Source organism: Mustela nivalis, assembly GCF_964662115.1.
Source record: "Mustela nivalis genome assembly, chromosome: 4".
NCBI lineage: Eukaryota > Metazoa > Chordata > Mammalia > Carnivora > Mustelidae > Mustela > Mustela nivalis.
Window position 1 is genome coordinate 88,152,705 of NC_139023.1, and position 26,045 is coordinate 88,178,749.

A 26,045-nucleotide genomic window follows, 5' to 3' on the forward strand; every position below is an offset into this window, starting at 1 on the left:
TATGTTTCCTGATTTCGAACTGTACTACAAAGGTATAGGAATCAAAACGGTATGGTATTGGCATAAAGGCAGATACATGGATCCATGGAGCAGAAAAGATAGCCTGGCAATAAACCATGAACACATGGTCAATTAACTAATGACAAAGGAGTCAAGAATATACAATGGGAAAAGGACAGTTTGTTTAAAACAATCTTCTTGGGAAAACTGGACAGCCATGTGCCCAAGAATGAAACCAGACCACTAAACAAACACAGGTAGTAAGCTCCTTGATATTGGTCTTAGCAGTGTTCTGGGTTCTTTTTTTTTTTTTCTCGGTTTGTTTGGGTGGGTGGGTTGGTTGGTTGGTTGGTTTTGAATCGGTCTCCAAAGGCAAGGGCAACAAAAGCAAAAATAAACAAGTGGGACTACATCAAGCCAAGAAACCTTTGCATAGTGAAGGAAATCATTAACAAAATAAAATGCAACCTACTGAATGGGAGAAGATATTGCAAATCATACATCTAATAAGGGATTAAAATCCAAATTATATAAAGAATGTATACAACTTAAATACACAACTCATCTGCTTTAAAAATGGGCAGAGGATATAAATAGACCTTTTCCAAAGAAGACATACATATGGCCAAGAGGTACATGAAAAGATGCCCAATATCACTCATCATCAGGCAAATGCAAAGCAAAACTGCAATGAGATGCCACCTCACACCCATCAGAATGACTATTACCAAAAAGACAAGATATAACAAATATTGGCAAGAATGTGGAGAAACAGGAATCCTCGTGCAGTGTTGATGGAAATGCAAATTGATACAACCATTATGGAAAACAGTAATAGGTCCTCAAAAATCTATAAATAGAACTATCATATGATCCAGCAATTCCACTTCTGAGTATTAATCCAAAGAAAATGAGGGGATGTAATGTACAGCATGGTGACTATAGTCAGCAATATTATATTGCATATGATGTAACTTTTTATGGTTACAAGGGGGAAGTAGATTCACTGTGATGATCATTTCACAGCATATACATAAATCATAACTTTGTTCATTTGAAATTAATATATTTCAGTTGTATCTCAATAAAAAAGAGCTTAAGCAGCTAAAAAATATGAAATTAAATGAATACATGATTCCTCAAGAGTTTACATTGTATTATAAGGATAATATTTCTGGGGTGCCTGAGTGGCTCAGTTGGTTAAGCATCCGACTCTTGATATCAGCTTAGGTCTTGGTCTCAAGGTCGTGAGCTCTAGCCCTGTACTGGACTCCATGCTGGATGTGGAGCCTACTTAAATTAAAAAAAAAAAGAAAATATTTCTTTGAACAATATTCAGTTCATTTACCTTTACTCAGCAAATTGGGCTCACATAATGGTTCTAAATATTTTGACCTTAAAAAATGATACATACTTGTTTATTCTTTCTTGACTTGACTTTTTTCTCCCCACAAATAATGATCAGGGGCTTTGATACCTACATTGGGATGAAATGTTACCTCACCTTGAGTTGAGAGTTACAGCAACAATAGAAACATCATTTCTAGGAGTGAAATACGCAGTGGGAGGCACTCATAGACATTGTTGATATTACAACTAATGGTGAAATTCCAGATAAAATTTAGCGGCAGTGGATAGCTTTTTTCATTGATTATTCTTATGTTTACACATAAATTCCAAAAGCTAAATGGTTCATGGAGTGTTTATCCCTCAGTTTTGGCATTATAATTTGGGGCCATGTTTTCTTAGTTGTTCATTGCATTTCTGTCTGCCTCACCAGCCAGTAAATAATCTGGAGCACATAGATCATACCCTATTATCTCTGATTGCTGTTCTCTTCCGTACTCTGGGTATGGTAGCCAACAAATATTTGTCAAATTGTCAAAGTTTATTCAGATTATCTTTTATCCCTAATCGTAAGTGCTTCCATATGAAAACGTTGAGTTAGAGGGACTCCCTGCTGTTTTATATGTATAATGAGTACCTTGTAGAATGCAAGAATTGTTTTGTCATTGGTTACCTGTGGCCTGTATGTAAGTTAGTAAGACACAGTTACTTTGGGAAATAAACTACTTCCTTGTCTGAAAGGAGAACAGAAGGTAGAAGATGAACTGACACATTGGTTTCTGCTTCAGCAGTTGGCTCTGCTACCAACATAAAAACGGAACCCTAGAAGTTTTGAACACTTTTTTACTTACATGATGCCAAACAAAATATTTTGTTGTACCTATTTCTTTGTAACAGAGATGGGTTCAGTTGTGTGTATATTGTTAATATATCCAATGCAGCCTGGCCAAAGGAACAAAATTCTACTCTCCATAAGTAGATTGAATTGGAAAATTAAGCCATCTGACACCTGTCTTGAAAGATGCTTATGATACTTATACCTTCCTACCCAGTAAATAGTACAGTTATTTTGTCTAGATGACATCTAACTTTATTATTTTATGAACAAGTTGTTTTTACTTTTATAGAGTCTTGTCTTCCTACTGCCTGACCCCCACTCTCCTTCTTTTAATTTATATTTGAATGGTGAGGGGAGAAAATACTGATAGTGCCATTCAGATTTGGTATCTTTAGGTAGAAATAGGCTTGAGGTGTAAGGCTCCTGGAGCTGGAACAATAGGGTTGGTGTTAGAATTCTTGGGTTCTATTCATTAATTTCATAATTGATCATTCAAAAATATTTACCAAGTACTTACTACACGTAGAAATCAGTACTAAATGCTGGGACTTCAATGACATGGCAAATGAACCCTAAGTGGGCTTTTGTTGAGAAAATGACAATCAAATAATACAAATATATAGTCACAAATTTCAATAAGCACCCCAGGTGAAAAGTACAAGACACTGAGGGTGCACCAGAACCTGACCCAGAATTAGGAGTCAGAAAAGGCAGCCCTGACAGAGGTGACATGAGTAAGGGCAAAGGGGTGTATGAAACAACATCCCAGAGGTTCCAACACAGGGCAGATTCTAGGAAACTAGGAGAGCCCCATGTGGTTCAAGCACAGAAGATGAAAGGCCAGTGAGGTAGGCAGGGGCCCCACCACTGAGGAAGTTTTAGATTCTGCGAACAATTAAGGACTTTTCCCCAAAAAGCTAAAGTCTAAACTTACTCATCAATTCATTCAACAAGTATTTATTGGGAATTACTTTAGTCTCTAAGTCTTCAGCAATGAACCAAGTGCCCGGCCCTATTACATCTTTCATTCTAGTTAGAGGAGATGGAAAAATAAAGAGGTAAACAAAGAAATATGTAATATGTCAGGTAGTGATAAGTGCTTTGAAGACAAATGAAGAAGTGTGAAAGAGAGCTTCATGGGGAAGGTGTTATCTTCCATAAGGGGTCAGAGTAGGTCTGTTAAGTGAATAAGAAGAAAACCAGTGATTTTTCCAGTGACTCTTGATAAGTCCTAGAACCAATGATCTCAGTCTCAACTGGTCCACTTCCCCACAGGTATTTCTTTGTGGTTGAAGAAGACAATACTCCATTATCAGTCACAGTGACTCCCTGTGATGCACCTTTAGAATGGAAACTGAGTCTCCAAGAGCTGCCAGAGGACACAAGCGGGGAAGGCTCAGGTAAGCAGCATGTTAAGTCTGGCCCTGAACCCCTGAATGGATAACTAAAAGACCCATGACATAGACAGCCTTCTGTCTATAAGAAAAAGCAGCGTGGATGCATAGGGGAAGATGCTGGAGATTTTGCAGTGGGGATGGCACTGAAAGACGTGATCTTGACACTGTCAAAACCACTTGACAGTTAAGAGAGACAGACTTGGAGCCTGAAGGGGTGAGGAAAATGGAAAGGTTTGGACTAGCCTCTCTAGCTGTGGTTTGCAATCTCACCCAAAGATTGGAATCAGCACTGGGCGCTTTAAAACTACTGATGCCTGGATCCCACCCTTAAAGGTTTTTATTTAATTGTCCTGGAGTATGATCTGGACATTGGGACTATTAAAATCTCCCCCTAGGTGATTCTGGTATGCAGCCAAGATCTCTGGGGAGTAAATGGTGGCACCGAAAAGAGGAGTAAAAAGGCTTTGAGCGCCATTGAAAGGCCAGGATGACAAGAAAGTCAGTAGGAGGGCTATGTTAGGCATTTAAGGAAGATACAGATTGTGGAAAGCAAATACCAAGAAACAGGGAAGTGAGAAGAATCCGTATGAGGCTCTGGGGTGACCTGCTTCCTTCAAGGGGTGAAGGCATCATAGCATAAAGGTGAAGTCTTTGTGACTGGTGCCACACAAAGGATGCAAGCTAGATGTGCTGCTCATAGCGATGAGATGACAGAGTTGTAACTAGGAAAGTATGTCATCATGGGAGATAGAGAATAAATAACGGCATGAAATCATTCATCTCCTGGTTTGGGACTGTGAAATTCTACATCCCTCATTCAATTTGCAGTAATAAGCTGAACAGGGTGCATTCCCACACTGGTTACCCAATCCTTCACCAGGTCTTGGTGTCTAAGCTTATCTGGTGTCTATGTGGTATCTGATATTAAGAATAAAAAGATAGAAAAAATTAGTTTGGTTTCAATACTTTCCTTCTATTATTCCTAGGCATATGTTCTCCACACTGAAAATCAGGTCCTCTTACTGGTACTTCATATTCTATGTTTTAATGAGAGACTGTCCAGTCCTGGTAACAAGAATAAAACTAGTGAAATAGCTGGCCATCAAAATGCAATCAAATTGCAATCAAAATGCAATCAAATCCTTTTGATAAGCAGATTGATGGTAGGAATTAATCTTTCAAAGGCTTACAGTCTTTGACCTAAGACTTTCAGTAATTACAGTCAATTCTGAAGCCTAAATTTAAATTCAGAAAAGCCAACATGTATGTGTGTGGGTGTGTGTATATATAGAAAGACAGATATAGATATATACACATATACATATACATACACACACACATATATACATATATGTGTATATATGTATATATACATGGCACTATCTTAAATGGTCAAAAATTGACCAACGGTATTATTTATATATTTATGAAAATACTACTTCTTACAAAATTATTATTTTATTATAAATTTTATTGTAAAATAATAGTTTATTTTATAAACTAAAACATTACAAAATAATAATTTTATTTATTATAAAATAATTTTAAGTGAGGAAGACAGGATTCAAAATGGAGGTTCATTTGGGAACATATATGTATGAGAATAAGTGTTATTAAGCTATAGAGAACGATGAAAAAGAATAATATCAATTGCATAAAAACATATAAAGGACTGAGTGGCAATGAATCAAAATATTAATGAAGGATTGTCATGGGATCATGAATTAATGGATGATTTTTTTTATCTTGTTCTTTCCCTCTATTTCCCAATTACCTACTGGGAACATCATAATTTTTTTTTAAGATTGATTGATGTATTTATTTTAGAGAGAGAGAGCAAGTCAGGAGAGGGTCAGAGGGAGAGGAAGAGAGAGTCCCAAGCAGACTCTGCTGAGCACAGAGCCTGACCTGGGGGCTCAGTCCCACAACCCTGAGATCATGACCTGAGCAGAACTCAAGAGTGGGACGCTTCACTGACCAAGCCACCCAGGCACACCCGACATTATTATTTTTATAACAGCACAAAAAGAAGATCATCTTAAAAACAGAATCTAAGGTTGGCACGCCACAGTGCATACCCTGCCACAGTGCATACCCTGACCCGTAGCTTGTGTTTCTCTCCTGTCTTCTAGGTGAGCCGGAGCCTCTGGAGCAGCAGAGGCAGCAGATCGTTCATGAGGAAGGCACGGAATTATTCTCCTACAAAGGCAACGATGTGGAGTATTTCATCTCTTCTAGTTCTCCATCTGGTTTATACCAGTTGGAGCTGCTTTCAACAGAAAAAGACACGCATTTCAAAGTCTATGCCACCACAACCCCGGAGTCTGATCAGCCCTACCCCGAATTACCGTATGATCCAAGGGTGGATGTGACCTCTCTGGGACGCACCACAGTCACTCTGGCCTGGAAACCGAGCCCCACGGCCTCCTTGCTGAAACAACCCATTCAGTACTGTGTGGTCATCAACAAGGAGCACAATTTCAAAAGTCTCTGTGCGGTAGAAGCCAAACTGAGTGCAGACGACGCTTTTATGATGGCTCCAAAACCCGGTCTGGACTTCAGCCCCTTTGACTTTGCCCATTTCGGGTTTCCTTCAGAGAATCCGGGTAAAGAACGCAGCTTCCTAGCAAAGCCTGCCCCAAAACTGGGGCGGCATGTGTACTGGAGGCCCAAGGTCGACATTCAGAAAATCTGCATCGGGAACAAGAACATCTTCACTGTCTCGGACCTGAAGCCCGACACGCAGTACTACTTCGATGTCTTCGTGGTCAACAGCCACAGCAACACGAGTACCGCGTACGTGGGCACCTTCGCCAGGACCAAGGAGGAAGCGAAACAGAAGACAGTTGAGCTCAAAGACGGGAAAGTGTCAGATGTATTCGTCAAACGGAAGGGAGCGAAGTTTTTACGCTTTGCGCCAGTCTCTTCTCACCAAAAAGTCACTCTATTTATTCACTCCTGTCTGGACGCTATTCAGATCCAAGTGAGAAGGGATGGGAAACTTCTCCTGTCTCAGAATGTGGAAGGCATCCGGCAGTTTCAGCTTCGAGGAAAGCCCAAAGCGAAGTATGTCATCCGACTGAAAGGACACAAGAAAGGGGCGTCGATGTTGAAGATCCTGGCCACCACGAGGCCGAGCAAGCAGCCCTTCCCCTCTCTTCCTGAAGACACGAGAATCAAAGCCTTCGACAAGCTCCGCACCTGCTCCTCGGCCACCGTGGCCTGGCTGGGCACTCAGGAGAGGAACAAGTTCTGCATCTACAAAAAGGAAGTGGACGATAGCTACAATGAAGACCAGAAGAGAAGAGAGCAAAACCAATGCCTAGGACCAGACACGAGGAAGAAATCGGAAAAAGTCCTCTGTAAATATTTCCACAGTCAAAACCTACAGAAAGCAGTGACCACGGAAACAATTAAGGGGCTTCTGCCCGGAAAGTCTTACCTGCTGGATGTGTATGTCATAGGACACGGGGGCCACTCGGTGAAGTACCAGAGTAAAGTCGTGAAAACCAGGAAGTTCTGTTAGTTACCTCGTACGGTGAGATGCTGTTACATAGACCTGCAGGAGAGACATGGAATCACTTTAAGCATAAACTGACTACTCCCACGGCTGAGAGAAGTGGTGACCAGTCCTTGGACTGTGGACGGAAGGATATCAACTTGTGTATATTGGTGTTTATAGGAGTATCTGTTGAGGAGTCTTGTTCTAGTGTACCTCAGTGGTACCTAGTGTGTGTCTGCTGCCCGTTGCTGTCAGAGAGGGCATCTGGAAGGAACTGACATCCCTTGCTTTGACCACTGCATGAACTGCTTCTAAATTATTTTATTACCTGAAAATTTAAAATATGCCATTCATTGCACACATCCACAAATGCAAATCATTCCTCTCTATAGATGCTAGGATATATATAAATTATTTTATAAAGTCTTGTTTTAAATGTCAGTGTTTCTATGATTGTAAACTATTAAATTCTTTTCCTGTTAAAGTACAGATCTAATCTAAGTATATAATTAAGTGGACGGCCCTCTAGTCAATTATATTGCTATTGTAAATTCTTATCTGTTGAGTAAAATGTTTAAATACTGTATGTATCTCATGTACAAAGTTGACATACATTATATTCATGTACATAAAATTAAAGATATTAGATTATATACTGTTCATTTTCCCAAGCAGCTACCACGGTGTATTCAATTTTTATTCTGTTTAAAAACTGCGCCCTTATATAATTTGGCACCAGAATCAACCTTCGTTGTAATAGTTAAGATAACATGCTGCATATCTCCAAAGTTACTGTGGCATTAGAGATACAGTTTGCTTTCGGACGCTGATTTGGAGCCAGGTGTCATGATTGTTGAGAGTTCCAACAGACTTGTTTTAAAAGAATAAGCAAAAAAAAAAAAAAAAGGAATAGACAAAGTCAAACACTGTAGCTCAACAAGGATTCAACAGATTGTTCTCAACAGCCTAAAATATATTACATTTATTTTAAAAATAAGCATCTATTTTAAGTACAAAATTGGGATATCCCAAGTATTTTCCATCTGCTTGAATATTAGCAAGATAATGATTTTAATGTCTATCTGAAGCAATCTAGAAACCACCAGTTAGGACTTTATTTGGTATCAAGGAGACAAAAGAAGCAACTGTTCTGATAACATTAACAGTCCGATACTTTGATTTTTCACGAATTTTTAGAAAGTAATTTCGGCATAATTAAAATTTAGACAAATAATAACAGAAACCATTTAGCAAAGATGGCACCAAGAGCACCTTTAGATCATTTCATTCTCCACGGTTCTATACGTGAGCTGTCATGATAACATTAGATCAGGATTCAGAAGAGTGTAGAATTTGTGGTCACCTGAGCTATATAACTTCAGCAGATCTGTTAACTCCCACTGTCCCTCTTGCCCATCTATAAATTGGGTGGTGACAGATTTGGGTAAGATGACATTAGAAGATACTTGCTATTATTATAAGACATAGTCTTTTGTAGAATCCTATGATTCTGAAATTATAAAGTGCTCCTGTAGCTACAAGTAGGGACAGATGCAACCTCTTGACCTCTCCACTGTCCCCCACGTACTGACACCAGCCTCCACGTGGCAGGCATGTGTCAGTGGCATTCCTCTGGTGGGGAGGATCACTATGGCTGACGTAGTGTACATGGTGGTCATTTTGAAAGGTCCTCTGATCACCTGAGGATAAAACATGTCCCCTAAAAATCCATCATCCAACTCCTCTGGATTATGATATCAAAAGAAAATTGACCACATCCATATAAAACAGTAACAGTATCCGAAAGAATCTTAAAAAGGGGGGGCGGGAGGAGACACGTGCCCAGTGGCCATGTAGCCAATCAACCTGGAAGGAGAGCTTAAAATAGACAGCATTCCAGAGATGGTACATCTTAAGCTATAAACGGGTGCATTTGAAAGGAGAACTGACTTTCTCCTGTTACTCGCAAATATGTTTTTAAAGAGCAGTGTGCTAAATGGAACGACAGAGGATCAAAGAGTTATTGCAGCTTCTGAAGACGATGGACTTACTCTCAGATATTGCTTAATGCCTATGGACCCCTGGGAACCCAGCCAAGTCAATTTAACCAAGCTCTTACCCTTTCAGCCGGCTGTGATGGTGGTTTCTACGTAGTCTGGATAAATTTGAGAATTCTTTCATGGTCCCAGTGAAATTTGCCTTTTAGAACTTACAGGAAAATTAAATATACACTGTGAGACTTCTGTCACTCGTAAAGAAAGGGAAACACCTATTAAAGATAAAGATCTCATTTACTAATGTGTTATATTTTAGGAGCACTCAGGTGAACTGGAGACAAGAAAAAGAAACTTGTTCTTAATTAACAAAGAAACAGAAAGTTGCTAATATGGAAGCACCACCTTTTGTTTGTTAAAATCCTAGGACAACTGTTTTGAGAACAGAGCATTTAGTATCCCAAGGATAGCCACAGTTATTATGGAGGAAAGAAAATCTTTGAAGACATTTAGTTCAAGGTCACAATCTTTATTTTTCAGGTGCAAAAGAAACTGAAGACCAGAGAAATAAAGTTCTCATAGTTGAAACAGATAAGGAGTAGAATTGCCCAGATTCCAAAATACTTACCAGGATATAAATCACTAATTCTTGGCAGGGGGGCGTAGTCACTTGTGGGTCACTTTCTTAAAGGAAATAATTTTTTTTGTCTTATTTATTATTGCAAACCAACTTACTCTTAAAGGCCATTTCAGATTTTCTTAAGAATGGATGCATAAACTATAACTGAGAACTTCAAACTTATAAGAAAAAAAATTATGTTTAGTTATTTTCAGAAACACAGAATGCTTTAGGTTTTCATGCACACACAAACCTGGGGCTTTAAGATCATTAATCAATTTTAATGATAAGTCATGTAGTTTTTAAATTTAAAACTATCCAGAATCTATAAAAAATTATAGCAGATGATTTTATTGGTTAAATTACTTCACAGTCAATGTCTAGATTAATTTTTTAAATGTGCAGGCATTAAAGAGCATGTGCTGGTAAGGATATACCCATTTCTTATTTTCATTAGAGTACCATTGAAAAAGTTATGATTTTATTATCTCAAAAAACCAAATGAGGTAACTTCAATTAGAAAAAAAAAAATCACTTAACCAGGTGGTGGGTACTAGAGAGGGCACAGATTGCATGGAGCACTGGGTGTGGTGCAAAAACAATGAATACTGTTACGTTGAAAAGAAATAAAAAATTTAAAAAAATCACTTAGGTGAACTTTACAGTTTGAAATCAGCTTAATGGTTCTTAATAGATTGGGAAATGGTCCAGGTGCATTCAACGAACACACACACACACTTAGTTTTACATATGATTTAATGGTTGGTGGACCCGAAACCATTCAGGATCTCTTCCAATACTTTACCAACCCCTCTTAGAGATCATCTATTTCTACTACTTCATTTTATAGATGAAGAAATTGAGGTCCAACAAGACTAGAACCCAGATTCCTATACTCTAATTTTAACGTTCCCCTGAACTTCATTTTAAGTATTTCTTTACTCCAGAAGATATCCAGAAAGGATACTCCCAGAGCATCCTTCTCTGTCTTTCTTCTGTGGCTGGTTTCAAAGCAAAACAAAACAAGTTAGCATCTAATTTGAAAAACAAGGTCATTTGGAGCATCTCCAACCACTTCCTTCCCCACTGATATGGTGTGATAGAGATAAAATCGTCTGGGAACTTGACTTCAGATTTTCTCACCAGCACCAGGAGAAGTGACCGAGGCTAGACTTCAGCTGTCCTCTGTTTGTAGCTGTCCACAGGACCTGGGAGGCATCAGGGCACACTCATCATTGTGTTTTTTCCCAGAGCATTTTAGCCAGAAAAATAGACAGTGGTTTGGGATTTAGACCGTTGTTGTCACTTTGAAGGTGGAAAGTGGAAGAGAGGAGGGCAGGGAGATGAAACGGAGCACGGAGAAAGTACTTTTTTTCTGATTTCTTTCTCTAAGAGGCCTGAGAGAACAAGAGCAGTGAGAGATCTCCTATAGCTTAACTTTATTAAGATCTTAGATTGTTTTTTATATGCAAAATTACCCTGAAAATCTGACCTAATCACATCCACTCTATTAAAATTGTATCCGCTGATTGATATTCTCATCTTCTAGGGAGGATTGATCATGTTATTTGGATAAGATTTTCAGTTCGGTTCATTCACATTCCTCCTTCTCCATCTTTGAGAAACAAATTTAGTAATCAAAATTTAGAGATAAAGTTACTTAGAATGGCTTTTCATATCCACCCTATGTCTCTTTCAAAGATATTTTTAAATACGTTTTCAAAATAAAATAAATAGAAGGCTATTGATCGCCATCACAAGCAAATAATTGGCTCCAGGATTGAGTGCATGGCCTTAGGTGCAGTTATATTGCCATCTTGTCATTATTCTGATACTATTGAAGATGTGGCATCAGCTACCACATGAGTGTTAGAGGGGGAGGAAAGTAGTGTGAGGAAGAACATGGAGTCCTAGGAAAGGACTCATTAAAAAAGAGAAACCAGGATGAATGAAACTCACCATCCCATTGGGCTACAAGGAAGAACTTTCAGGTAAGTATAAGGTTTTCTTGAAACCTGTCAGAAATGTAAAGTTTAGAGACTTCAAGCTGAGGACACATCAAGTACCCTCTCAGGATGCAGACGTGTCCCAAGACTTTAGAATTTGAAACAATATTTGAATTGAGACAAAGGTGTAATACCAAGAAGTTGCAGCACATCAATTTTCAGTATGGGTGATGAGATCCAGACAGAAGAGTCTGGAAAGAAATAATCATCTTATAATAAGAGAGGTAATGAATGTGTTGCTTTGTTTTTGAGTCCAAAATTACTGTCAGAAACTGAGTTTTAATCAGCAATTTCAAAATGTTTCGGTTCTCTCTCTTCTTGTATAAATACCTGCCAATGTTAATGTTGCCATAATTTGGAAATAAGCAAATCTATTTCTTGTCTGTAGTTAGCTTTTGGTATAATCCTTCCAACTTGTGTAAATAAGGCAGCACAGCATAATACACAAAAGTTTTTAAATCAAAATTTTAAAGATTTTTAGTTATTTGAGAGAGAGAGACAGCATACAAGTGGGGGCAGGGCAGAGGGAGAGAGAATCCTCAAGCAGACTTCACTGAGCTCAGAGCCCAGTGCGGGGCTTGATCCCACAACCCTGAGACCATAGACCTGAGCCAAAACCACGAGTCAGACGCTTAACCAACTGAGACACCCAGGTGTCTCTCTATGCAGCTGTTTTAGAACCTACTTGACAAAACCCCAAATATCTATTCTTAGTGATAACTCTGAAAGGCTTTTGTTTCTGAGAAAAACTGTTTATGTAACAAACAGAACCAAGTGCATTAATACACAGTGGGGTTAGGAGTTAGGCTGTTCAGTCTCATCCCTTCCTATTAAGTGAACTCAGACCTATTAAATAAGATTAATGTAATAGCTGCTTTTACCATTCAGGCTGGAAAAGTTCCAAATAGCCAGAACAAGAGCCGTTTTTAGAAGCAGCATGTTACGCTCAAGAGCCACAGAAAAATCACATAGTCCTCTGTGTTTGTCTGACCCATTTCGTGCTCATCTGCGGATCCATATGGCAAAGTAACCATCTTGTGGCGTAACCATGTAATGGTTATAACAACAGATCTCGTCCACTATATCAGCAATTTGCTAAGAGCAACTGGTATAGTGACAAATACGGCCCGTTTCCAACGGCTGAGTTTCCATGTCTCATAGCAGCCCCAAGTAGCCTCAGCAGCATTTCATGTGTCCTGCTCTTTCTGGATGGAGCAGGAACTTACACCTGGGACAAGAGGTGTGTGAGACGAGTGAGAGAGACAAACAAGTACACATATACTTTTTAAAGAACCAAATACAAATGTAACCAGTTTTATTATGGTAAAATGTCACTTTCAGAACAGTTTTTAAAGAAATAACAGACTCTTCTGGCTGGCTGTTTTTAAATGGCAGTATTGAGTATCTTCTTCCTGCTGAAGAAAGCGTGCTGTTCTTTCTCAGAGTCCAAGATCTGAAAGAGAAGTTGCTGAATTTTTGCTTTTCCACCATGTACAGGATAATGGGCTTCCTTGCGTTATCCACCAAGTGATCTCTTCAGGTATGGAAAAAGATACAAAGATACACAGCAGGGTAAGATCACAACATTGACATTTAAATTGCTTGTGTTTTGTGCAAGTTCCCTGGACTAATGGCAGAGAGCCGGGCTTCAAATACAGCTGTGTGCTGAGCAAACTTGACTGCCCTGAATTCTGAATGCCCACCCTTTGCCAATTCCATGGGCAAGCATTCCGGGAGGCCTGAGTTGAAATGTGCAGATAAATACTCAGTTCCCGGGGTTCTGGTGCCAAAGCATACAGAATACTTATGGTCTGCTATGGAAATCTTGGAAGCACAGATCTTCTGTTTTTAATGTCTCTGTGGATTTAAGACAGTTCTTGGACAACTTATTACCTTTCATAAAATGTACTCTTACTTTAAAAATCTCTTGGTGGCTTACCTATATTAAAAAGAGGAAAAGAATACTTTTCAATTCCACTAAGTTTTCTCTACTAAAGTTAAACAAGCTTCTAGAAGAAAGGATGCAGTAGAATGCAGTAGAAAAGGGATTTTGGGTGTGTGGGTTTGTGGGCTTTTTGTTGTTGTTGTTATTATTATTATTTTTTTTTTTTTTTTAACTTTTGTGGACTTGCGCTTTCTCATTTGTAAAATAAGACTGACAATCTCTAAGATTCCTTTTGGAAAAGCAGGGAAACGAACAACATTTAAGCACATACTGAGTGCCAGGCATGGGAAATAGAGTATTTAATCCTAACAACTCTGAGATGAAGACATTATTGTAGTCTCACCAAACAGACAAATAACCAAAAGAACAAAGGAACATAATGCTCAAGGCCGCAAAGTGGACACGAAGTGGATACATCTGGTTCCAAAGTCCTGCATCTTTCTCCTTCCATTTGTGTGGTTGCCAGCTCTAGAGCTCATTAGTGAGCCAGAAATTCATCAGAATAGAATATATGAGGAGTCAATTGATAAAAATGGGAAAAAGTTAAAATACATGTAAAGCTTTACCAGGACATTTGGAAACAAATGATCTTTGACATAGATAAATACTGAGAGCTAGGACAGAAGATTATAATTCACAAAATATTGCGGAGAATTTTTCTGTTTTTATGATGTCTTATAGTATACCACAACAACCTGGTTCAGTACTTGCATTCAGACCTTATTATGCAGAATTTGCTGTCATGCTTATATGTGATATAATGTGTGTCAGTAACACAATGCCAATAAACCTTTATTTAATGCTTCTGTGTTTTAGCATATAAACAAGTGTCTGTGGTTGTTTTTAGATTTGTTTCACTTTTGCCTTTATGCATATTTTCCTTCATTTATTACAGTTTTTTTTTAATAGCAGAAACTTCCTGGGCCTTCATTCCTTGTGAAGCCCTGAACTGAGGCATATGGCATTAATCCACATGACAGCCTTATGAGGTGGATACTATTATCTTTTCCATTTTACTGGTGAAGAAACAAACGATAGGTCAGAGAAGTTAAGGTGCTTCCCCAACATCACAGGGCTAAGAAGGAGAACAGCCCAGTGTCAAATCCAGGTTATAGATAAAGCCAGTGCTGAAAGGGATGACTTTTGTTCCTTGCTTTTGGTTTCTATGGAATCCACTGGCACAAATTTACTTTTAAACTGTGTTGGACTTGTGTTCATTCTACTAAGGATTTGCTTTGTCGGTGCATTGGGTACTTGCTATTAATCTTCTTCTGATACGCTATCTTACATCATTGCTCCCTATGCTCCCATTGCTCTTCCTATGTATTTCACATTTAAGAAGCTCACATAGCTGTTGCCTGAGTCCCAGACAGAAAGCTGGTGAACTCTGTGTCCTGTGTGGGGAAGGAAGGAGCTGATGACAAGATTTGGGTATTGCCCTTGGGGCTAGGAGCTTTGCTGATGTGGCTGGCTTCTTTAGTAATGCTTTCCCCTAGACAATGTTAAGGAGGGACAAGAGCCCTGTTGCCTCTCTTACTCCTCCCCCACTTTAAAAATATTTTCTCCTAATTCCTAAGGCAATGTTCGGTATTTAAAAACTCTTCAACATGACTTAATCAGGTAACATGAAACTTGAATCGTCACTCTAATTTCACTCCCCAAAGAAAACTACTTTTAACAATTCTGTTCACATGCCAATGCTTTTTCCCTTCCCTGTACATAAACTAATATTTTTTATTATTATTCATTTTTCTCAAATATGGAATTATACTAAATACACAGTTTTATAACCCAGCTTTTGTCATTGAACTTGATACTTTGGCCTTCATTTCATGTCAGCTTGATCTCATTCTTTTTAAAAAATATTTTATTTATTTATGTGACAGAGAGAGAGACAGCAAGAAAGGGAACACAAGCAGGGGGAGTGGGAGAGAGAGAAGCAAGCCTCCCGCTGAGGAAGGAGCCCAATGTGGGGCTCGCTCCCAGGACTCTGGGATCATGACCTGAGCTGAAGGCAGACACTTAATGACTGAGCCACAAAACATTGCTTCTTCCTAGATGTTGCCCTCAAATGTGTGAAGCGTGTGTCAGCATAAACACATGGTGGTGTCCTACCTCAGTTACATACAAAACCATCCTCAGTGCTCTGAACCAGCATGGACAACTTCTGCGTCCAATGAGAGAGCTTCCTCTCCCAACAAGTGACAATGACTCTCTTTCACCTGACTCTCTGGAATCTTATCATCTAAGCTTCAAGGCCTGGACTTTCAGCGTCCATCCTGGTAGATCCCGCAAAGGTCAGTTTTAGCAGGAATCCTGCTAGTATCTCCCACCCCGATATCTGATAACTCTTGATAGGATATCTGGATATCTGATAACTCTTGTTAGGATATCTGATAACTCTTGATATCTGACCAAACCCCTCATTCCTCACCACCCCAGATAATAACGTCCTGGCTTGCCTGCAGCAAGAATCCTGTTCAGTCAGTTTAGCCAGAATGACCAGCCGTTCCTGTCATTTCCCATCCACAGACCCTTTACTCACCCTGCCACTCAGCTGGGAGTCCCTACTTCCCTTTGTTGTATCTGGACTCCAGCTCAGTCTCTCTCCTCTACGGCAAAATCCCACCGCAGCGGTCTCTAGACCTATCATAACAGTCTTGAATAAAGTCTGTCTTACCCTTTTAACAGATGTCAGAATAACTTTAACATAAGTAAAACACTTTCAGATCATGTCTTCATCTTACACCTCGTCAGCATCTTTGCGGGAGTATTCACCCCCACAATATGGAATTTTGCTTAGGGTAATGCACACACAATTCTAAGAAACAGAGAAATATACTCAAATGTTTGAGTTCAAAGGAAACGTTTCTGAAGCCCAGTTGAAGGGATTTTTATGTTAACATTTTTATTAAACATTGTTTGGGGAGATCCACATTTCTGTTCCTCACTAATCAGGTTGACATTTGGCAAGTACCACTGATGGTCTACATTGTCCCTGAATCCATAAACATAGAGGTTGGGTTAAAAACAGGTCACCCCCTGGCTTCTCTTTGGCTATTGCCCTCACAAATCTCTACCCCCCACCCACTTAATCCAATAAGAGCCAGGGAAGGAGTCCTTTCAAACAATTCTTCACTCTGCAGGTGTCTTGAGCTGTAATCAGTTTCCTAGTTGGAGAAGTAATAGGGAGGAAGGAAAGTATCTTATCTTTCCGCAGATACTCCCAAACAATTCTGCCCTGAGTAAAAATGACAACCGTAGTAGTCACGTCACCTTAAGGCTTTCTCCTCTGTATGCTGCCCTTGGAGCATTCAGGGAAGGGGCTGATAGGGCAGGCACAAAAGAAAGCCAACAGCGTCTCTGTCACCAGGGAGTTAAATGTAAAGCCACCTATGATAGGATTTCAGTCTAAAATGGAACCAGAGAATGTGAAATGGAGAACCTCACACACTACCCTCAGGAAACTTAAGAACCAAGAGACTGATTTCCCATAGAAAACCAAAACTTACCTCCTGACCACCGAACACCTGACAAGAATCTCTTCCCATTCTCAAGCCAATGAACTTACTGAGTGGAACTTTTCTGGACTGCCCACTCTCTGCACTCCTTGCCAGTAAGTACAACCCACCCCAAGATCTTCAACAGCATCCTTACAGGTTACTGTGCTTTGCACATCCTGATTTGCAGTTCCTCAGCTGCTCCCAAGTAAGCTCAATTTTTGGTCATTAGAGCTTGCCTCAGTTGCCTCCTTATTTAGGGTAACACACTCTTCTCTAACAAGAGCTTGAGCAAATAGCTTTAATATTCTTTTTTCATGCTCATTCCAAATTCTGATTAAACAAAGCAACCATAAAAAAGTAAAAGGAAACTACTCTCAAGGGATCTATATTGGACTAAACTAAAAATTGAAAAGTATTTTTAAAGAGTGTATAATAAAAATTATTACTACATCTGCATTTTGGGTAAGATAAAATATGCAGTTTATGCCAACATCTGGTTTGTTGTACATCTGATTTATATGTATTTACAAAAAAATTACATGTATTTTATGTAAATACACAGAGGATATGAAGTTATTTACAAAAAGCATGTATAGAATATAATAACCATAAAATATTTGTCTTGGATTTATACTCTCATGTCCCAGAATGAGAATGCATTCTAATTTTTCTTTCTCCTACTGCCTTTGTCTGGTTTTCTTACAAGTTATCTTTGCCTTGCAAAATTAATTGGGGAGCTTTCTTTTTCTCTTTATCCTCAGAAACAATTTGTATAATGTAAGGGTTATTGGTTTCTTGAATATTTGATAAAACACACCTGGGAACCATCTGGTTCTGTTATCCTTTGGAGCCTTATAACTACTTGTTCTATTTATTTACTAATCGATTCTACCCAGCTTTCCTATTCCTTCTCAATCAAAATTTTAACTCATATTTTCCTTTAGAATTTGTCACTAAATTTTCAACTGCCCTGTTCCGAAGTTTTCATAGTATTATGTTATAGTTGTTAAATATTCTCTTTCTCTATAGCTTATCTTATTATTTTTCAAATTACTTGTGTCTTATTAAAAGCTTCTCGTGAACTTATCTATTGTTTAATTTTTCTCAAAGAAAGCAGAAATTTCTAAATGTTTTAATCATCGTAATTTTCTAAAATGTTTCTTTATTATTATTCTTTTTGGTATACTACATCCCTGTAATTTATTTATTTTATAACCGGAAGTTTGTACCTCTTGACACCCTTTACACATTTTGGCCACCCCCCAGCACCCTTCTCCGGGCTCTGAGAAGGCTTTTGATTCCCAACAAACTTGGTTCTCTTTGGGTCTACTGGATGTGAGCCCTATTAGTTTTCAGAGCCAGACATTTTGGGTGCTCGTCTCTTCTTTGCAGGACCCAAAGGTAAGGGTGCCTCAGGTAAGGCACAAACCCCTTACTCCTCAGGAAGCTCCACATGTGTGAAATCCCTCCTGATTGTAGGTCACAGCACTGGGGTGGGCTGTTTGTTTGTTTGTTTTCCAGAAGGGTGAGTATTTTTTGTGAGACAGCTTCTCTGCCTCTCTTACCATCTTGATGTGGCTCTTTTATCATTTGTTGTGAAGAAGTACTCAGCTAGCTTTCAGGTCTTTTTCTGAGAATTATTTCCCATGTAACTGTTGACTAGGTGTGTTTGTGGGACAGGTGAGGTCAGTATCTTCCTACTTCACCATCTTAGAACACCTTCTCTGGGTTTTATGTTAATTTCGAATGTTAACTCTATTTCTTGCTTCCTTCTTCTTTCTTTCCTTTTATTCTGTTTTTTAAAGCACGTGAGTTGATCACTTTGCTTATTCATCTTTACTTTGTTGTATTCTACCAGTATACATTATTAATGCATGTGAATTTTAAGAAATCATTTAAGAGGTCAGGAAACCCAGAATGGAACACAGATTTTGACCAGAGAATCTAACTGTATTCCAAATGTATGAAATAGTCCTACTGTAGGGAATTGGGGGGGGGGGGAGGATGCTGACCTAAGTTACTTTGAAAATATAAGATTAAGAGCAAAAGAAACTACATGAGCACTGTAGTTCAGCTGACAAAGTTCTTTCCCACTAGGCTAAGTGCTATGCATGTATACTGGAATTGTACCTTAGATAAAATGTATGGCAGATGGAAAGACTGGGAGTTGGAATGGGAGTTTACCAATAAGCAAGGAGACAAGGAGGCTAGGGTGATCCATGTGGTAATGGAGTAGAGTTGGAGATGCCATTATAAACTCATGTTTAAATTAAGATAGATACAGATATTTACATGAGGGAAAAATACACATACACACACACACACACACACACACATACACACACATACACACAGAGATGATGATACACACATATATTTCCATGCTCTGTCAGCTGAGAGGATCTAGAACCAATGATACCGTAGTAGCAATAAGCATAGCTAACACCCAGATCTTGGATTCTGTCTTAGTCTATTTGGACTACTATAGCAAAACACCATTCTGGGTAACTTATAAATGACAGAAATTTCATTCTTACAATTCTGAAGGCTATAAGCACAAGATCTGGTGCCATGATGGTCAGGTTCTGGTGAAGGCCCCATGAAGGGTTGTGAAGGCCAACTTCTCAATGAGTCCTTACACAGTAGAAGAGATGAGCTAGCATTATGGCTTTCTTTTATAAGGACATTAATTGCATTCATGTGGACTCTGCCCCCAAGAGCTAGTCACCTCCCAAAGGCCCCACCTCCTAATACCATCAGCTTAAGTATTAGGTTTTCAGTATATGAATTTTAGGTTCAAGTTATTCAACACCAACAGTGATACTGATATTGGTAGCAAGTACCCTGACATGATTTTCCATAGTCTTCCTAGACCCCCAAAACCCATAACTCCAACTTAATCATGAGAAAATAAATCAGAGAAATTCTGACTGAGGGACATTCTACAAAATACCTTGCCCAGTACTCCTCAAAACTGTCAAGATCACCAAAAACAAGAAAAATCTGAGAAGTGGTTACAGCTAAAAGGATCCTACAGACATTAAGAAAAATGAAGAAAATATCAGTGAAGTATGGGCTTTAGTTAATAATCATGCATCAATATTGGTTCATTAATTGAAACAAATGTGTTATAGTAATATATGATGTTAATGATACAATTGGATATAGGGTATAGAGGAATCCTCTGTGCTATCTTCACAATTTTTCAGTAAACCTAAAATTATTCTAAAAAGTTGAATGTATTAAAAGAAGTAGATATTGCCTCGTGACTTTAGAAAAACCTTAGAAATGATTCCAGCATGGTCAAGAATTGAAAAATATAGTTTCCTAGTGAATCCACCAGAATATACTGGGTATGCCTAAATCCCTAAGTTCCTAAATGGATGTTCCCCCTGCATTCAGGTTACTGAATATTTGCTGAATGAATAAATGAATACACAAACCAATGTGAAACTAAACTCATTGGTGTTTTGTTGTTGTTATTGTTTTTTTCTCATTCATTCATTCAGCAAATATTTACGGAGTGCTGTCTAAGGACCAGGCACCATGCTAGGTATTTGGTATATCATAGGGAAAAACCAGATACTATCACTGCCTTCCCAGAAAATGCAGTCTAGCCAACACTCAACTATTCTTTTTGACAACCGAGTTGAGGCAGATACCCACTGAGGTTACTCCTGGCTCCAACAGTAGCAGTGTACAGCCAAGAGAGCCAAAGTCCAGCCCAAGTATTTTCTGAGTCCCAAATATTTCACCTCGGGGAGGAAAGGGAGAAGAAAGCATCCAATTTTTTAGAAGCAATTTCAATCATTAAGATATAATTTAAATAAAACAAGAGAAGGAGGTAAAAGGAACTGACAGAATGTAGCCTTGTTTCTAGAAATTGAGAGACCTTGGCCTTGACTCTGACATGCGCATGCACGTTAAAATGTGGAAGTTCTCCACCTCGGCACTGTTCCCTCAGGGCACAGCACTCAGCAGAAGGTGGGTCATTGGGCAGGTGAGGGGTGGGGGTGTCAGAGGAGCGCACAGCCACAGAGCACTCAATCAGAGCGCAGAGGTGTGGCAGTTTGCTGTGATTTGAGCAGCAGCCAGAATTTCACAAAGCATTCAGGAAGGAAGTAGAGCCTTCTAATGAAACCCAAATATGCTTAAACCCGTCTGTATATTGAGTACATTGTGAGATAGGCATCTTCACCAAGAAAATAAAGCTCAAATTAGCACAAACCTAAGGTCAGACAGCCTTAAATTCAAATGTCAGCTCCTTCGCCTACTAACAAGGTCACCTTGGACAAGTGGCTTTGTTAAGCGAACTAGGGCTCTGAAAGGTTAAGCAAACTGCCCAGATCATAAGGCTGAGCTTCAAAGTCATTCTGACTTCAACACACAGGCCCTTTCCTCTTCCCGGAGCTGCCTTCCTGAATAGACCCGGAGGGACTGGGCCATGTTGCCACAAAGGGTCAGCTGCCTGTCCCCAAGAGAAGGTCCAGCATGAGTAGGGCCACACCTTGCCACACCCCTTATTGGTGAGCTGTAGTGCTGAATTAATTCCTTCAACAGGAGTGATTTCTGTTGCATTTTGCAACACGTAATAGAACCTTCAAGTAAATGAGGGGTATTCCAATACTTGTGTGAAAAATTAAAAACAAAAGCTCCAGCTTCCTCTCTAGCCACAAAAGCTGAAAACAACTTTTCCTTTGGATTTTGCATAATTTTACCACGAGTACTCCCGTGACATTTTTGGTTGACGTAACAGTATCTCAGGTACTCATTGACATATCTGGACTTCTCATTACTGGGCTGATTAATAAGAACATGTTTTAGGTAATTGACCTAACATGACTACAACCTTCCTATAGAAAGAAACAACAAGAGAAAAAGTTATATAAGCCCCCAGAAATTGAGAGAAAACTTTCATTTAAAATATTCTCCGTAGGGCACCTGGGTGGCTCCGTCGTCGGTTAAGTGTCTGCCTTTAGCTCAGGTCATGATTCCAGGGTCCTGGGATTGAGCCCCACGAGCAGGGAGCCCGCTTTTCCCTCTCTCTCTCTGCCTGCTGCTCCCTCTGCTTGTGTTCTCTCTCTCTCTCTCTTTCTCTCTCTCTCTCTCTGTGTCAAATAAATGGATAAAATCTTTGAAAAAAAATTCTGCATAAGTTGAGCTGCGTAAAAAGTCAATGATGATAAAGAATAGATAAAGAATAATGTATTTCTACAGTGAGTCCTAAAGTCAAGGAAACGTTCACTTTTATAAGTGGAGAAAGTCTACAACAGCTTCTAAGTTCTTGAAGATCATCTTACTCTCCCAGATCTATGATGGACAGTTTAAGTGAAAGATTATTTTCCCATTAATCAGGGATCATGAGTATGTGCACTCACCAGAATCAGGGCAATGGAGAAGTCTGCGATCAGTACACTTCACCGAATTAAAGACTCCGTGTTTCCCCTCATGTGTTGCTGTTGATTGCTGGGAAAGCCAATATTTCCAGCCCATTTACTTCAAATTCATTCCACTCCAAGGTGTTATTTTGCATGGCCAGCACTCCCGTGTTACCCCTGGCACAGCTGTTGATTTCTCTGTAATTAAAATCCTTGTGGGGAGAGCAGAAAGCTGGCCTTCTACATCATTTTCTCATTAGTTTGGTTTTTCATCTCTTGGATCATTGTTTAGGCTTGTCACAGGGCAACTTTCATTAGGGTCTTTTGGCTGCAATGTTGTTTTAACAGAGCAAATGGAATTTAGAAACCCAAACAAATATCTCTTCATCATTTCCAATTGATAAAAGAAAGATGCTACTAAACAAAACAACCTTTAGGGGTGTTATTTCAGCTGTATTTCATACTCGATCTTCAAGTTTAGGTAGAGACTGTATTGTTTAAGAAGATTTTACAAATGTTAAGTCAAAATTCTAAGGGAGTCAGTTTTCTGGAAGGTATAAGATCTAAGTTCCAGAAACTCAAGAATGTGGAAACTCCCTCTGTGCTGTTGACTTTCTTCTCTTTTCTTGGTTATGAGCATCAGCCTTGATTTCAGACCCAAAGATACAGTTACAAATTGCGGCTTTGGGGCATTGCATTTCTTTTCATTTTTATTACTTTGGACCTCAGCCTTCTTTTTCCAAATTCAACTTCCCAGGGCATATTTGAATGCCTACTTAGGCATACATACATTAATCTAGAAGATACTTATCTCTATATCTACCTCTAAATGTTCATCTGTTGTAGAAGCCCACTTCTAAATTGGCCAGATGTGTTATTGCTAGGTCAAACAGAACAGAGTAAAGATAGTTGCTTCCCGTCATAATTCTGCTCTGGACTGACCTTTATCGCCAAGGCATTTAGGGAAGCCTGGTACCAGGCTTTCACACATAGCTAGATTATACCAAGGAGCCATAAATAAACTCAAGGTTGCTGACACCATTGCAGACATCAGGATCAAAAGAGAGAATTGCATTGAAACTCAACGTTAGCCTTCAGATTTTTTCTTTGTGCTGACGTTACTTCTGCTAAAGTTTCCTCTCACACTTCCTTTGCCTACTTATAAAGCAGAAAGGGGTCCCCAGAAAATACAGCTAGTAAAGTCTCAGAACACACTTGTATTTTGAAACTGTAAAAATCCAATGACTTCCCATTGCCTCTATCACAAAACGACTGTGGAAAATGAATCCTTTTGACAAAAGAAGACAAATTGTGTGTTAATAATAACCTATACATGGGGACGTGGCCAACCCTACCATTTAATGTACTATGCAAACATTACACTTTACCAAGGGCCACCTAAAAATGACTATTTGCAATAGGGGGTAAATGCCCCTCTTTGGGGTCTGCTTAATGTTATGACTTGAGCTTCTGGGATTAGTTTTTTTAACACGTGCCTGTTCTGAGAAGCTTATGCAATGGTCCTGCTGTTTCAGTCCTAACTTATTAAAAACATTCTGTGACCCTCCACATTTGCAATATAGATAATGTGGGTGCCTTGAAACAAGGGCTGTAAATCTCCAGTGTTATGAAACAGATGGGCTCAAATGATGAGAAATGGACAATATACCTCATCAACAATTCAGAAACAGAATGGAAACAATCTCACCCCTCCACCTGGAGTAATTTCTAGCAAGTCATAAAACAACAGAGATAGAGATGACTATAGATAATTCATCCTGAAAGAGTTCTTCTCAGCTAATCCAGTGGAACCTCTTCAATGGAGAGGAGAAGGGAGTTGGGGGAAATCGGAGAGGGAGACAAACCATGAGAGACTGTGGACTCTGAGAAACAAACTGAGGGTTTTGGAGAGGAGGGAGGGTCAGGGGTTGGGTGAGCCTGGTGGTGGGTATTACGGAGGGAACGTATTGCATGGAGCACTGGGTGTGGTGCATAAACACTGAATTCTGGAACACTGAAATAATGTAAAATGAAATGAAAGGAAAAAAAAAGTCAAAGAAATAGTCTCAGAGGGTTAAGCAGGTTGCCCACCGTCACACAGGAAGTTACAGTGGCTGTTCCTTGATTCCTACTCAAAGGCCTTTTTTTCACTACAATATTTCCTTTGTTTGGCTCCTCCAATCACCACACAGTTTAAAAATGAGTTAGTAGACTTTAACCTGATAGTCATCATTCATTTTCAGAAGGATGTTTAACCATTAAAACTCCATGCAAGTATAAACTTCAGGGTTAGGTAAGAAAAGTGATGGTCAGGAGTATCTACTATACTCCTCTCCGTGTTTCCTAATGAGCAATAACATCCAGCATTCAGAATACTCCCAGTGGAGCTTTACTATAGTAATAGCATTTACCAGTGTTCCACAAAAACATCAAAAGGTAAGATTGGCCTGTAAATCAGTTCCCCTCTTAGCCACACTTCAGCTGCATTCCATGCCTAACCAAAGTCTATTTTCTTTTGGCAAACAAGTCCTGACCAGCTCGTACTGCCCAGTGTGCTGGGGAAACATCGTCAGTACTAACAACTGTGTGAGACTTACGAGGTACCAGTTGTTTGCTTGCCTCTGGGTGGAACTAAAAGCGCTGCCAAGGCAGCGCGGACCAGTAAATGCCTGCCCCAGTTGGTGCAGAACAGACACTCGACATCCTCCGTCCTTTCAAGTAAGAAGGAGCCACAAACAGCCCCCAAATAAGGGTGGCCTCAGCGGGCAGTGGAGAGGAGGCTGCTGCTGGGTTTTGTCACATGGTAACTAATGCAGACACTTTAGACCCCTGTCCTAGTAGCCCTTGCGGAGCAGGAAGAGCTGGGGTAGGGAGGCGGGGGGGGGGGGGGGGGGGGGTGGCCCTCATAGGGTCTTCTGTGTGTCTCGGAGTCTAAACGCTGGTTTCGGACACCAGTGGGGAGCACCGCTGGAAGCTTTTGCTGTTGGCTTTGTTTGTTTTTCCTGTCTCTAAGATATAGATTTGGGGGATTTCAAGTAAGACCAGTGGGTGAAATTAGAATCTTAGCAATAACTCATGGCATGGGCTGCTTTAAAAATAAGTATAAAAAGCTTACACTACAAAAGATAGCCTCTTGTTTCCTTCTAAACGAAGCTATAAATCTAACCCGAAAGGAGAAGTTGAGCGGGAAATGTTTTATTGCTCTGCTCTCGAATTCCAGGGCCTGATTGTTGGAAGGGAAGCGTTTGGGGGACAATGCAGTGGAGACCAAGAGAAAGAGAAAAAGACAAGTTCAATTAAGCAAAACATTGAAAAAAAATTCAGCCACAGAAATCGTAACTATTTCTACGGGAAAACAGTATGGATGTCATGTAACAATGTAACTAGGACGGTTTCATTTCCTACAGCACTGAGGGCTTGAGTCCCGGGGGAACTTTGGAAACTTACACAGAAGGGTATAGGCTGTTGGGAGGTCTGGCTGGCTGGCCCTGCGAGTCAAGGAGTCAAGGCAAGGGG

At 39.6% G+C, this 26,045-nt stretch overlaps 1 protein-coding gene and 1 long non-coding RNA gene across 2 annotated transcripts in view; one reads left to right on the forward strand and one right to left on the reverse strand.

Annotated features, from left to right (window-relative positions):
* The window catches only part of NDNF (neuron derived neurotrophic factor), a 41,180-nt gene extending 33,418 nt beyond the window's left edge, over window positions 1–7,762 (forward strand). The window contains exons 3-4 of the mRNA XM_082729162.1: window positions 3,461–3,585; window positions 5,715–7,762. Of these exons, the coding sequence (XP_082585288.1) occupies window positions 3,461–3,585; window positions 5,715–7,108 (1,519 nt within the window). The 3' untranslated portion in view covers window positions 7,109–7,762. The remainder of the gene's footprint in view (window positions 1–3,460; window positions 3,586–5,714) is intronic.
* A 4,430-nt stretch (window positions 7,763–12,192) lies between these two features.
* On the reverse strand, window positions 12,193–26,030 carry LOC309863925. The gene is made up of 3 exons (XR_014311301.1): window positions 25,977–26,030; window positions 22,530–22,857; window positions 12,193–13,237 (listed from the first exon to the last, which is right to left on the reverse strand). It is a non-coding gene; the product is annotated as an uncharacterized lncRNA (long non-coding RNA).
* Window positions 26,031–26,045: the final 15 nt, after the last annotated feature.